At 40.1% G+C, this 13,770-nt stretch overlaps 1 protein-coding gene and 1 pseudogene across 1 annotated transcript; one reads left to right on the top strand and one right to left on the bottom strand.

Moving 5' to 3' along the window:
• Nucleotides 1-391: 391 nt before the first annotated feature.
• mon1a (MON1 secretory trafficking family member A) lies at nt 392-8,336 on the bottom strand. Its single transcript, XM_032550144.1, is given in 6 exon segments — nt 392-1,412; nt 2,464-2,611; nt 2,947-3,712; nt 5,047-5,433; nt 7,668-7,719; nt 7,721-8,336. Coding segments are annotated over 6 exon segments (1,566 nt in total). The 5' UTR covers nt 7,793-8,336; the 3' UTR covers nt 392-1,271.
• Nucleotides 8,337-10,744: 2,408 nt separating this feature from the next.
• On the top strand, nt 10,745-13,133 carry LOC116710421 (UDP-glucuronosyltransferase 2C1-like; annotated as a pseudogene).
• The last annotated feature ends 637 nt before the right edge of the window (nt 13,134-13,770 follow it).

Below are 13,770 nucleotides of genomic sequence, written 5' to 3'. Positions count from 1 at the left end.
ATATTAGTCAAAATTTCAAATACTCAAAATGCATCTGTTGTTCAACCTATTTAAGCCTCACAATTTGAATTGTACGCATCTTTTAGTGTTATTTTAATTGTGAGATGCATATGTATTGTTGTTCTTAATTAGCAAAATGTGAATTTGTCACTCCCTTCCAGTCCTGCCTTAACCATTTTAATCCAATCTTTATGCGAAAACTACAACTAATACACTTTCTTTATACTAACCTGTCTCCTCCAATCTAAAGTCATATTTTGGAGCGTCGGGGTCTCTTGTTTTCATCGTGCTTCATGTGTGTACAGTTCACATACCGCTTAAGGCAACAGCAAACATAGTGTTGTGTTTTGTACACGTTTGCATCGGGGTGGAATTTAAGGATGACGAAAGCTTGGATTGGTCTCTTATTTATTAACAGACAAATGTTCTGAGAATGCGGCTTCAATAAATTATCAGCTTTTGCACAAAACTAATGAGTTAAGGCGTGCTTAGTGGCAAAACCGCCCCCCCAAAAAACAAGATGTAGTGAAACACAGAGGACTCTCGTGGTGTGGCACATGCATTAAAAGGTGATTTCTCAGGTGAGAGGAATGAAACGGCACGTTAGCATTTGAACACTGGAACAGTTTACATCAAGAAAAACAACGAGAAGCTTAAAAACACAGTGAACAGCTTCCAGTCTCTTACATGGAGTATTTTTTTTAGAAGACAGGAGTGCATAGACGGGAAAACGGCAGCGTTTCCTGGAATCAACAGGGCTCAACAGGAATGTGGCCAACAGGCTTGGATCTTCAAAGACAGTAAAAGGTGTTGCTGCAGCTTGTTAGCGCCACGTTTCCAAAGCCTGGTTTTTTTTGTTTACTCTAAGTTCCTAAGAAACAAAATTACAGCTTTAAAAAAAACACTGTTGTGCTTTCAGAAGCATGACAGCTCTGTTACAGTGAAATGAGTCTTTATTATTAAGAACTTTCACAACGAACAATTTCTATCTCAAGCTGCAGCAGTCTCTCCTAATTCAAAATAAAACTATTTAAAATCTTCCCAGGTAAAACACTGCTTTAATTCAACTTCTATAGCAAAGCCTGTAAAATAACAAATGAAGAAATTAAATCGGGGGAGTCCCAGAGTCTTGAAATGCATAGCTCTGACAATCAACTTGTCTACGGTGAGATGATTGTGGTTTTATTGTCCCGTGAGGCTGCTGGCACCATGCCAGTAGGTGGCGACAGAGTTGTCTACGATCTCTGGAGGTTCGGCTCGGCAGCAAGGGCTCAGTATGTGAGAGGACTCAGGATGAAGAGGCGGTCCTCCTCCCTCCGGATCCACTTTAGGAGCTTGTTCACGGCAGAACACGCCAGAGCCTTAGTCGCCAGCGGACTGAAGCAGAGGTAGAGCTCGAAGCCGCTCGTCACCTGCAGGCCAGGAAAAAACAACAAAAATGCAGAAAAGGTGGCATGAAAAAGCAGCAGGATGTAACATTCACTTAAGCTCCACTACCACAGATATTTTCTTTTTCCTTAAATGTAACGTTTTAAGGAAACAAGATGGTAAAACTACAAGACATCTTCCCAGATTTGAAATAACAGAAACAGCTTGGACTGGTTTCAGCAAGTTCTCATTACACAACTGAAACACTGAGGATATCATACTTTATAAATGTCCTGCTGTGGGATGGCAGGCTGCAGGATTCATCAAGCCAACTAAAACCAAATGAAAGCGTCAAACTCCAGAGAGGCAAAGTCTGTAAGGTAAACAATCCCACCAGTAGGTGGCAGTAACACTCTCAGAATGCACTCCCACATAAAAAGTTGAGAAGCAATTTAAAATACTTTATTCAAGAAGTGAATTGATTCAAATAGAGTTTTGTTGTTTCTCAAAATTCTGATGTTTAGCCTTTGATTTTTTTTTTACCTATTTATTTATTTTTAATATGAGGTTGTTTGTGAGTTTTGGAATTACTTTTGATGTTGGCTTCATTCTAAAATGGCATTCTGGGGCATGTAGGCAGAGGAAAGGCTTTAACTGCTGAAACTCTCACCATGAACTAAGCAAGGCTAGTGGCATCAACTGCAGCATCCAGACGCTGACTGGAAGGAGGTGAATAATTATGCAATTGTTTTTTTTAATTTAAAAGAACAATTTTATTTAAACATATTTTATTTTTGTAGAAATCAGCTTTTAGTTTGACATTAACAGAGTTTTTTGTACTTTTTTTTTTGTCAAAAAAGCCAAACTGTGTTGATCATGAATGCTTCATTAAGCCAAAATATACTTTCTATAGCCACTGTATGGAGCTTGAAGTAAAAACAATCAGCTTACTGGATTCTGTGCTCCTCGTGTTTACGCTAATGAATTGAATCTACAATCTGCGCTCCACTTGAAGCAGTGTAAAATTCCTTAACAAAAGCAAAAATGCAGCTTCTGCTGTGATATTTTTGCATTTTGACAGAGACATCCACCCACCATGGCCAGCAGGTTCTCAGCTTCACCGCAGCGGTAGAAGGAGCGCAGAGGTCTGGTCGGGTGGTGTAAACAGCTGTGAAGGTCCTGGTAGAGTCCCATCAGCCTCTCCTGCTCCTCATCAGACTGGTACACCTCAGGTATCTCTGGACTGGACAGAAAAAAACCCCCCATAAAAGTACTCGAAAAAACATCCAACATCTCAGTTAGAGAATAAAAATGAGCATTTTCACTAAAGATGCACCGATCCAATCTGAAATACTACAAAGGTGTTGAAATAGCACTAAATTATGTATAATATTGGTAAATATCGGTTACCGGTCATAACAGCAATATTTGACCAAAATTTTCCATATCGGTGCATTGATAGTTTTTCAGTGTCAGGTTGGTGTTGGCTGATACTAAACCTCAGATATCGGTATCGGAACCAAAAAACAAAAAGTGGATCGGTGCATCCCTAGTTTCTGCCGGACGTTGACCTCTCACCTGGTGTACAAGCCTGAGCTTTTCGACTTGTACAGGAAGTGCCGCAGTTCTGGGATTCCGACCTGCACCACCGAGTAGCTTTGGCACTTGAGCGCCTCCTTCATGGCCTGGTAAGCGCTGCGCTTACTCAGCCTCTCCATGAAGCGCTGCTTGCAGTCCGACATGTTGAAGAAGTCCTCCCTGTCGGTGGAGACCAGGATGAGGCAGAGCTCGGAGCCGGGCTCCAGGTAGGAGATGTGGGCGTGGAAGAAGCCAGCCGTGTTGAACTTGGGTAGGCAGATGGGCGTCCAGCCCTCGCCCTCCCGGAACGACGAAGACGAGCCGACGAGGTTGAAGACCAGGTGCAAGTCTATGTGGTGCAGGAACTGGTCCTTCTTGCGGACCAGGGTCACCAGGCGGTCGCCGGCCAGCAGGATGGAGAACACCAGGTTCTTGGCCTTGGCCGCCTGCAGGCTGGACGACACTACGTCCCTGGCGGAGCTGGCCAGGGGCAGGCAGGTGACGGCGCTGAGCAGCAGGCCCGGGTCGCGCTCCAGCCGGTGCAGCAGGTTGTCGGTGAGGTACTCGGAGCCGGCCAGCAGGCGGCGCAGGTCGTAATTCTGCTTGTGTTGAAAGATGTGGTTGAGCTGGGTCAGGGTGAGCAGGCTGACGATCTGGTAGTAGATGTACTGAAGCTCCCGGAGCAGCTCCTTCTCCGACTGACCGCTCTTGGTCACGCCTACCAGGACCAGAGGACTCTTGGTGAGGAAAACCACCTTGCAGCCGTCTGGGAGCCGAGACACAGAGGGTCAGGTCGATTGGCTGCTTTGCTGAACGCGTTACCAATCACCAATTAATCATCCCTGACGAAACTCAGCTTCTATCCGACACAAATCTGGAACAAGCTTCCAGAAAACTGCAAAACTGCCAAAACACTAAGTTCCTTTAAATCAAGGCTAAAAACCCACCTGTTTCGAGCTGCTTTTGATTCGTAATAAATGGAACACTGACCAACACATTTAAAGTGCATTGATGATGATTTTTGATTAAAGGTTATGTTTATTGCTTGTATCAAAACCGTATGATGTTTTGGGCTGAAATGTGCTAAATAAATCCTCTTGACTTCTACCTGTTGCTGGTCAATCGTCAAAACTGTTTTTCATTGTTTAAAACGAGGATCACAGTATGTCGTCTGACCTGATCTGCTCTCAGATTAGAGACGTACCGATCCGATATTAATATCTGTATCATTCCCAAAACTGAAAAAAAATTCTAGACTGGGTATTAGTGGCAACGTGCCTGATCCATAAGGGCAGATCTACACGGTCTAATTCTATGCTTTGTGCTCTCAGGCATGCTTTATTATTTATTTTATACTAATATTTAGATTTCCTAGTTGCACTGTCTGAACCATTTGAAAGAAGGTTTGTTGCAGTGACCGAGACAGACAACCTACTGTTTTTGTCAGCTTCAGTTTTAATATTATTTATTTTATATTGGCTGTTATACTCCTAGTTGCACTGACTAAGCAAACTAAAGTTGTGTTGCTTGTACATGTTTGACCAAGCTTGTGAAGCTACTGGTGCATTTAAGTATGCTGTACTGATGCAGAGTTATAAGGTAAATTTGTAATTCAGCACATTTACGTCTGTGTTTAATATGAAATGTTTTAAGTTCATTCAGCACTGTTTTTCTGTATCAGATCGGTATCGGCCGATACTGAACCTCAGATATCTGTATCGGCATCAGGAGAGAAAAAAGTGGATTGATGCATCCCTAATTTGAACAATAAAAAATAAAACATTTTTGATACATAAATGAAACTGTATGTTTTAGTCACACAAACAAGCCTCCCAAGAACACATACTAATTATTGAATATGACTGAAGTTGATATTCAAGCACCAAAAACTAATAGGAACTCATTTGCGTGCATGTTACGAGTTTTTGCTAGATCAAACTATGTAGAAGTTGTAAAAACCTTCATTTAAAAGTGAATACCTATGTTATTTTACCAAAATTTAAGATAAGCGAGCATTTATTGACTTTACTAAAGTATCACACTCAGCATATCAGGGACAAAACCTGATATGCTGAGTTAAAACCGAAGCGTTCCTTTGACCTGCGTGGATGGAGCGGATGATGTTCTTCTCCGCCTCTACAAAAGACACCAGCGCCATCATCACCCCCATGGTGCTGGACAGGGCCTCCTCCGTGCCGTAGCGGGTGTAGATCGGCTTTCCGGCCTCACTCAGCACAAACACGTGCTTTTTGTGGCTCCTCCATGCCTCGCTGGACACGTCCTCCTCTTTGGTTCTGCTCTCGGATGAGGATTCGCTGTTGAGCCGCTCCTTGGCGCTTTTCTCCCCCACCAGGGCGTTGAACTCCTCTTCATCATGTTCCGCTGAACCATCTGACCCTGGCGCCCTCTGGGCTTCTTCCTCAGCCTGGGCGGTCAGGTCTTCGTAGGACTGTGCGTGATAGAAAATAGCGCTCTGCTGACCAGCGCCTGCATTGATAAAAGGGACATATTTGTTAAAACAAATGGCTTTTAATGGAAGGCGTTAAGAGGCCATTTCTACTTAAATAACACAAAAAGACCTGAAATCAAAGTGGTTAACCAATGGTGATTTCTCAAAACATCCTCTTAGTCCCTAACATAAGAACTAAGATTGTGGATCTCATCCATTTGAGATCCACAATCAAGATCGGATTATGACAGGTCTTCATATTCCACAAAAACAAAACAGAAACAACTGAGTTTAATCTGAAAAAACAAAAATATTTCTCCTAGTGGAAACATCCAAAGTGATGATATGTCAGGCTTGCATTTTTTTATACCATATGTGTCATTTGAATTAGATGATGAACATATTAAGGAGTTCTGACGTGGACCAGGTGGGGGCGCCAAACACCACAGAACTACTAAAAGTAAACTGGGAGATAGAAGAGCTTTTTCTTATAACTGAGTATTAAGGCCACTGTAAATAGAAAAAAAAAATTTATTTCCACCAAATAAATAATCTAAATTAAAAAAAAAAAAAAAAAAAGTCTGAAAAAGTTTGAAAAGTCAAAATTTGCTAGAAAAAAAACCCATGAAATCAAGATTTATCTCAGGGATTTTTGAGAAAAACAACAAAAAAAAAAAAACTGGAAATTTCTGAGGTTCCAGAATTTTCCACGTTTTGAACCTCAGAAATTTCTATCGATGTCTCTGATGAATAATGGGACACAGAAAAATGTACATATTCCACAGATTTTTCATTTAACCACTTTACCTCTTTTTACAGTATTAGAATTACATTAAAATATGAATATAAAACAAATACTTCAGTTCCTTTTTAAATATAAAAATAAAAAGTTTATTTCCTAGAATGCAATAAGTTTGAATTCCTTTAATGAATCTGGACAAGGCAAAGCTAAAACTTTTCCATTTGAGGAGATTTGGCTAAAACATATTTACAGACAATGGTCTGTTCATCTTAAATGCTGAAATGTATCAATTTTATGTACAGTTTTTGGCTTAATTACTGCTCTAAATGTGTTGTTTTTTTCTGTAAGTCTCCCTTCTTTGAGTCTGTATACTCCAGATAACAATTAATCATTTACTGAGTTAGTTGACGATTATTTCATTAATCGATTAATCATGATTAATAGTTTCAACCCCAATCTAAAGGTTGCAGGATGCTGGCTCTGGAGAACTGGATCAGTTCTCCAGAGCCAGCCAGCTGTGTTGTAGGACGTCTAATGTGAGCCTGCAGAATTCCTCCAGCCTGCTACCAACTCTCATCCCTGGAAAAGTTCTGTGTTAGCATTAGCAGCTGCTCTTCACTGAGTGCTGCCTCCACTTGCGGAATACAAGTAGTGCTCTTATGAAAACACAATGACTTGCTATAAACGTCCAAGTTCAACTCATCTCTGCACTGTACTGCTGTCCTTCATGACAGGAAGAGCTAAAGCACAGTGTTCTGCATTAATTTACACAACCCTAGAATGTGCACAATCATGCTACTTCACACCCAAACCACCTTCAGCATGACCTCATCAAAAAATATCTCTAGGTTCAAGAGATAAGCCAGCCTAACTACAAATACATTCTTCATTTTTCAAGTTTCAAGTATATGTATATATGTCTTTCAGGTCAACAGTTACTGTTTTTAGTTATTCTGTCTTTGCTTTCATCATCTTTCTTTCATCTAGGTCACAAATTCTGTGGACAATCCCACTGAAACCGTGAATAAAATAAAGTTATGGATTTTAAAATCAACTCTGAGTAGACAGTGGCCAGTAAATTCATCTATCAGATGTGGAACTTTTGCACCTAAATCTGTATTACGTTCTGATAAATGAGGCCCTAGTCTGGCAAAGTGGGGAGTGGCATATCCCGAAAGACCTGTAGCAATTGGTGGTTCTACTAAAGTGTTGGGGGCCAAATACAAATCCAAACGAAGCTTTTTGGGTATACAGTAATTGAAAATTCTGAAAAGTTGCTACAAAGGCAAGTAAAAGACACTTAATATAATCTAATCCAGATTACTCCAAAACTGACCTGGAGTCTACATGATGTTGAAGCCCTACTGCAGGAGGGGGGAAAAAAACAAACATCTGTCTGGGAAATACAGACATGTTGATGTTCACATATAACAGTTTCACGTGAATCCTGAAACAAAAACAAACCAAATCACCCCGGAAATAGTTTCAGATCGTTTTTGGAGAGGTGAGAGCGGGCTAAGCTCAGCTCACCTGGTTCCGTCCCCTCCACCAGACCCGGTGTGGGGCTGTCCGCCCTGTTCCGAGCGCAGCCGGTCCACAGGGGCCAGCATACCGTTCTCCCAGGACACGGTCGCCTTGCCAGTTTCTCCTTCCATCCCCGGGTCAGGGTTAGGTACACACACCTGGACAGCAGGACCGACACAGACTGAGAGCTGGGTCCAAAGGTCGGGGCTGCTTCGTGACTGCGTCGTTTAAAGATGCACGGGGTTATACCCTGCTTTACTTCTACAGTGACTAAAAGCTACAAACTAGTACCAGCAGTAAAAAAAAAAATGAAGTGAAACTAAATTACGGAACCAAAACAATAGTGTTGGGGGGGTATATTGTTCTCTCACATCCTTTATTTAGCTGGAAGCATTCCCTAAAGGAGAACTTCAGAGGCTACTCTTAACTGCTAACGCCAACGGACGTCAGTTATATCGGAGGCTCGCGACGTCCATTCCAACTTCCTACAGCAACACGAACACTTCTCGTTACAAGACGGACAACTGTCAGATTTCTACCTCTCATTTCCACGGCTTTCGTGTTTCAGTCCACGTCTCCTCCACTCATGTAGCTGCTGCAGCAGCTAGCTGCACGAAACTAAAGTACTGCTGCTGCCTGCCAACATGCTAGGTGGCGGAAGTGGGAATTGTGGGATATGAAGTCCCTAGTCCAGAAAAAGAGACGCACGTGAGTGCTGTGAGGACGAAGTCACATGTTATGTAGTTTTTTTGTTTTTTTGTTTGTTTGTTTACGTTTTGTTGATTATCTAAGCTACTTTATGTATTTTGAGTCGAAGTTGGTAAAGAAAACATAAAAAAAACCATAATTATTAAGTCAATGACTGAATGAAGAGTTAAAAATACTTCAAATACAAATAAATTACATTTTAAATAAATAAATATTAAAACATTCAGCAGATTATTCTCAAAATTAAAAATAAATAAATACAATTATATGTGATTTTTTGAAAATGTAGACTGGAAAAGTATGCATTCATTCTTACCTATAATACATGTTTGTTATTAAAAAATAGAAAGTATTTATTTTATCATATGCCAAATTAACACATGGCATATGATAAAATATGCCATGTGTTAATGGCATATTAACACATGGAATGATGTGTTAATATGTTTTTAAATATGGATACAATAACAACAACGTGCTGATTTTGCGTTTCAGTACTTTGTGAATTTATTTGCCAGGTTTATCCAACCATTGGAGATGTTCAAGGAAAACTTATTAATATCTACTCCTGGCTAGTTTTGTCTATTTTCATTGAACAGAGAAACTTCTAATTGAAAACAAGGCAATGTTTCAAAAAATAATACCAAAAAAATGAAGATGGAATATCAATTTTGTATTGAAATAACAGAACTATCTTCATTTGCATAGGACTTAAAGCAAAAATAGTTCTTGTCAAATATTTGTATCCTTTTTCAAATTGAATGCAACAACCTTTTTAACCCAAGCCCAAACTATGTTGATTACTGTGTCATTATGTGTTTAATGTTCAAAGGGGTGGTATGTATTTTCAAGGCAGATGGTGCCATTTTATAGCACAATCGAGTAACTATTTCACCTTCAATTGTTATATATCAAACATAAGTTAGGAAATTTAACTTTGAACATTGACGGCATGAAATTGGCCTCCGTCTCTTTAAGAAGCTCCTGCTCTAACACTCAGCCAGTCAGCGCGTCATCACAAAATTGCTAACACTGTTGCTAGCTTAGCAACTTCGTTGCTACATTTAGCAACTTTTTCGCAAACGCAAAATCAGCACGTTGTTGTTATTGTATCCATATTTAAAAACAATAGTTGGAATTTTATCATCTTAGCCAGAGTTATAAAGACCCATTGTGGAAGATCCAAAGAACCACTCGTGGCTCTGGAGCCGCGGGTTGCAGATCCCTGCATCAGAGGCTTGAGAAGAGTACTTTCACTTTCATTCAGACAAGTTGGGTTGGATCTTTACCCCACTGCCTTTTGACCAAAGTTCTTTGTTTTTACTATCCAGCTGCACTGTAAAAAAAAAAGAAGAAGAAACATCTTTAATTTATAGTAAAATACAAGCAGCTATGGTTGCCAGAATTCTACCATAATTATACGGTACAAATACGATAAAATTCCTGCCGATAGCTGCTGGTATTTAACCATAAATTAAAGACTTTTTTTTTTTTACATACAGTATACATTCAGACTATCACCTATGGTCACAGGTAGTAACTGAACCCCCCGCTCCCCCATTCCCCTGGCAGGATTAAGCTTTAGGGTTAGGGTGAGGATTATTGAGATATTTAGGGATTTGGTCTGATTGCAATGATCAAAAGTAAGCATTTGCATTTGAACAACAACAACAACAGCGCACAAACTCTAGTAAAGATGATAACTTGGGTTTCTGAAAACTTCATTCAAGTTCAAATAAAAACAAACTGTGTAATTCATGAACTGAATTCGTTTAGTCGCCTCTAAATCAGTCTTGTCAATCAGTAACCTTGTTATCGCTGTTCTTTGCTCGCTCAATCATTCACTGGGATTGTCTCTGTATTTTATTCATGGTGACTCTTCATGTTTTTCATAGGATACTAAAATTTAATCAATGCCCACTGTAAATAGAAATGGTTGAGTTAAAATCAGTCTATGCATGGTTTAACATGGAAAATACATTCGTGTGCTTTACATTGGCTCAATTTAATTGCTATATTATAGCAATTCAACATGGATCTTGTGTAACTCTGACTGGACCAGTTGAAACATCAATGGATGGGAGAACCTGCTTCAATGCTAGTTAATGTACATAAAAAACTTTAGATATCAGATGACTGATACAAATGTTTACTTTTATTCCTTATGAAAATGTTCTTCTTAAAACTTTTTACTGGAGGAATCCGTCTTGAGCATGTTGAGAGGCAAACGTTCACTTCCGGGACAGAAAAAGCAACAACAATGTGAAATACTCAACACTGCGATCACACGCTGGTCAAAAAGTTTAGGTTCAGTGACTATTAATCATGAGGTTTCAAAAGCCTTGCCTCCAAAAAATTTGAGGTTTAGCGCTTTGATGTACAGAGTAGAAGTAGTAAGAGCAGCCACAAATCACTTCAGTATATTTATACTCAAATAGAAGCAAAAAAGTAGTCATCTAGGGGTGGGGGACGTATTAACTTGCTGTTTACCGAGTATCTCTCTCTGACAGTATTTTCTGTTCTTATCATGACCCCTGCCTTCATTCCAGATTACCTGTTGCTGGACCGCCACGCTGCTGCTCACCCTTGTTCCCAGCTGCTGTCAAAGCGGCAACATCTTGGTCATTCCCACTGAGGGAAGCCACTGGCTCAACAACGAGATCCTTCTTAAAGCGCTGCCCTCCAGAGGACACAACATTACCATTGCGCGTTCCAGCAAAAGCTGGTACGTCAAGGACAGCTCCCCGTACTACAGCACCTTCACAGTACCTGTGGAAAGGAGTTTTGATAAGAAGTACACAAGAAGACTCGTAACCGAATATGTCAAATTTCAACGGGGGGCTTCACCTTTGGTCAGTTTTCTCCATGTAACCGTGGGGATGATTGATAAAAACGTTGAGGTTCACAGAGCTGTGAGTGAATTTCTTCCAGCCATGTTAGACGACACGGAGCTGATGAGGAGATTAAACCAGAGCAAGTTCGACCTGGTCCTTACTGACCCCTGGTGAGGAAATGGAGCTATTGTGGCAAAATATCTTAATCTTCCTCTAGTTTACAATGTCCGCTGGTTAAATCCTGAAGAAGCTCATTTTGCCGTCACTCCTTCACCCATATCATATATTCCTGTCACATTATCCGGCTATACTGATAAAATGAACTTTTTTCAGAGAACCAAAAACATGAATATATATCTGATCACCCAGATCCAGACTACCTCTGTAAGCAAACTGGTATACCAGCCACTTTGTTCCAAATATCTTGAACCTGACGTGGACTTTGATCAGATAAAGTCTGGCGCAGACATCTGGCTGATACGAACCAATTTTGTGTTTGACTATCCGCGTCCCACCATGCCTAACTGTCGTGTACATGGGAGGGTTCCACTGTACGCCTGCGAAACCGTTACCGGAGGATCTAGAGGAGTTTGTGCAGAGTTCTGGAGAGCACGGCGTCATCATCATGTCTTTGGGAACTTTTGTGCCCAACCTTCCAGACGACATGGCAAATATAATCGCGGCCTATTTTGCCGAATTGCCCCAGAAGGTCATTTGGAAGCTACAGGGGAAGCAAATCCATCCACTCTGGGGAACAACACTTTACTGGTGGACTGGATGCCGCAAAAAGACCTTTTAGGGCATCCAAAGGTGAAGCTGTTTGTGGCTCATGGAGGAACCAATGGAGTCCAAGAAGCTATCTATCACGGAGTCCCAGTGGTGGGTTTGTCCTTGTTTTTCGACCAGTATGACAATCTGCTCCGCCTACAAGACAGAGGGGGAGCGAAGGTTCTCACCCTGACGACGGTGGACAAAGACGACAACTTCCTGAAAGCTGTGAAAGAAGTCCTGAATGAGCCGTCCTACAGGGCGAACATGCAGAGACTCTCCAGACTGCACAGAGACCAGCCAATAGAGCCCACTAGACAACGCCCTCTTCTGGATAGAGTTTGTAATGAGGAATAAAGGTGCTGCTCACCTGAAAGCAGTCCATGGAATGACCTGGTACATCTACCACTCTGTAGATGTTGCTCTGTTCCTAACAGGGGCAGTGCTGCTCATGCTTCTGACTGCTGTCATGTTTATCAGGTGTTTATGTAAATCGGTGTGCAGGGGTAAGCTGAAACGTGACTGGTGATGGAGGAAATATTAGGAGAACAGCAATATATTCTTCTACATTAGGATTGGTTTAAAAGAAAGATTTCACTTTTCAATGATATGTTCTCTTTGTACTGTAGAGTCAGATTTCCCGTTCACCAATATTTAACGATTTGAAGCGACTACTTTGGACATCACAGCTAAATTTATCTCATAAACCATATAGTTAATGTTGGATTATAATTCTTTTATTTTCTTTGAGAATTTTTTGTTGGAATTAATGTACTTTATTGCAGCTATAAACTATGTTTTTAATGAGGGCTTTTCGTGTGATGCTATACAACTTGAATGTATTTTTTATTGTGTTCTCAGCTACATTTTTGTATTTGAATGAGTATCTTAGGTGGATGTTGCAATTTCCCAAAGCTGGATGGATTCCCATGGTTTTTTATAGCTATGTATGTAGTTAATTTTACTATTATTAAATGACCAATGACATGAAGTTGTCCAACCATCAATCATTGCTTTCAGTGGTTTAAAGCCTTTGGACACAAATATTGTGTTAGAGTTAGAGTGTATGCACCAAACATAAATCCAATATTGTATCGCAATTTGTTTGTAATTTAACTAAGTTCTTGTTTCACACTTGTACAGTAGATATTCAAAATCATTTTTTAAAACAATCATTTTGATTTTCCAGAGTAATTAATAACTGGGGTAACGGCTCTGTAGAAAAAATAAAAGATTATCATTGACTTAGATTTTAATTCAGTATTTGAAGAAACACAAAATTAAAAGATTAGAAACAAACTGTTAGGATAATCTGCTCAGACAATAAATTTTTTCTAATGCTCGCATAAATAAGTATACCTTAAAATGAAATATCACGTTTTGATTTTGTCTTCTTTCTATTTTTTTTACGATTTGGCGTTTTAAAAAGTGATGTATACAATTGCAAATAACCCCAGGTTAAGCTCCTTATTTGTGGTATTTCCTTTTGCCTTTATGTCGTTTTGTTTTGTGTAGTATATGGTTGACTTCCGGTTTTTGATTTGATGCTTTTATTTTGATGGGAGAGCTTCCGCTGTTTATGTTGTGGAGCGGCAGCTTGGCGGAAGACAAGTTGCAACCAGTGTTATAAAAATGAATCTTATTAGCGTATCAAAGGGGGCCTTTGATAGAGGCACGAGGCATGTTTATTTTGTGAATGAGGATATTTCTAATATTGATCGGTTGGAATTGTGAATTTGTTTTACTGTAATCAAATAGGGTATAATTTTTGAATCAGTCGATATTTTTAGTAGTGAACG

This window comes from Xiphophorus hellerii, chromosome 20, assembly GCF_003331165.1.
Source record: "Xiphophorus hellerii strain 12219 chromosome 20, Xiphophorus_hellerii-4.1, whole genome shotgun sequence".
Taxonomy (NCBI): Eukaryota; Metazoa; Chordata; class Actinopteri; order Cyprinodontiformes; family Poeciliidae; genus Xiphophorus; species Xiphophorus hellerii.
The sequence above is the reverse complement of the archived record's forward strand: the minus strand, read 5'-3'. Positions and strand labels throughout refer to the sequence as shown.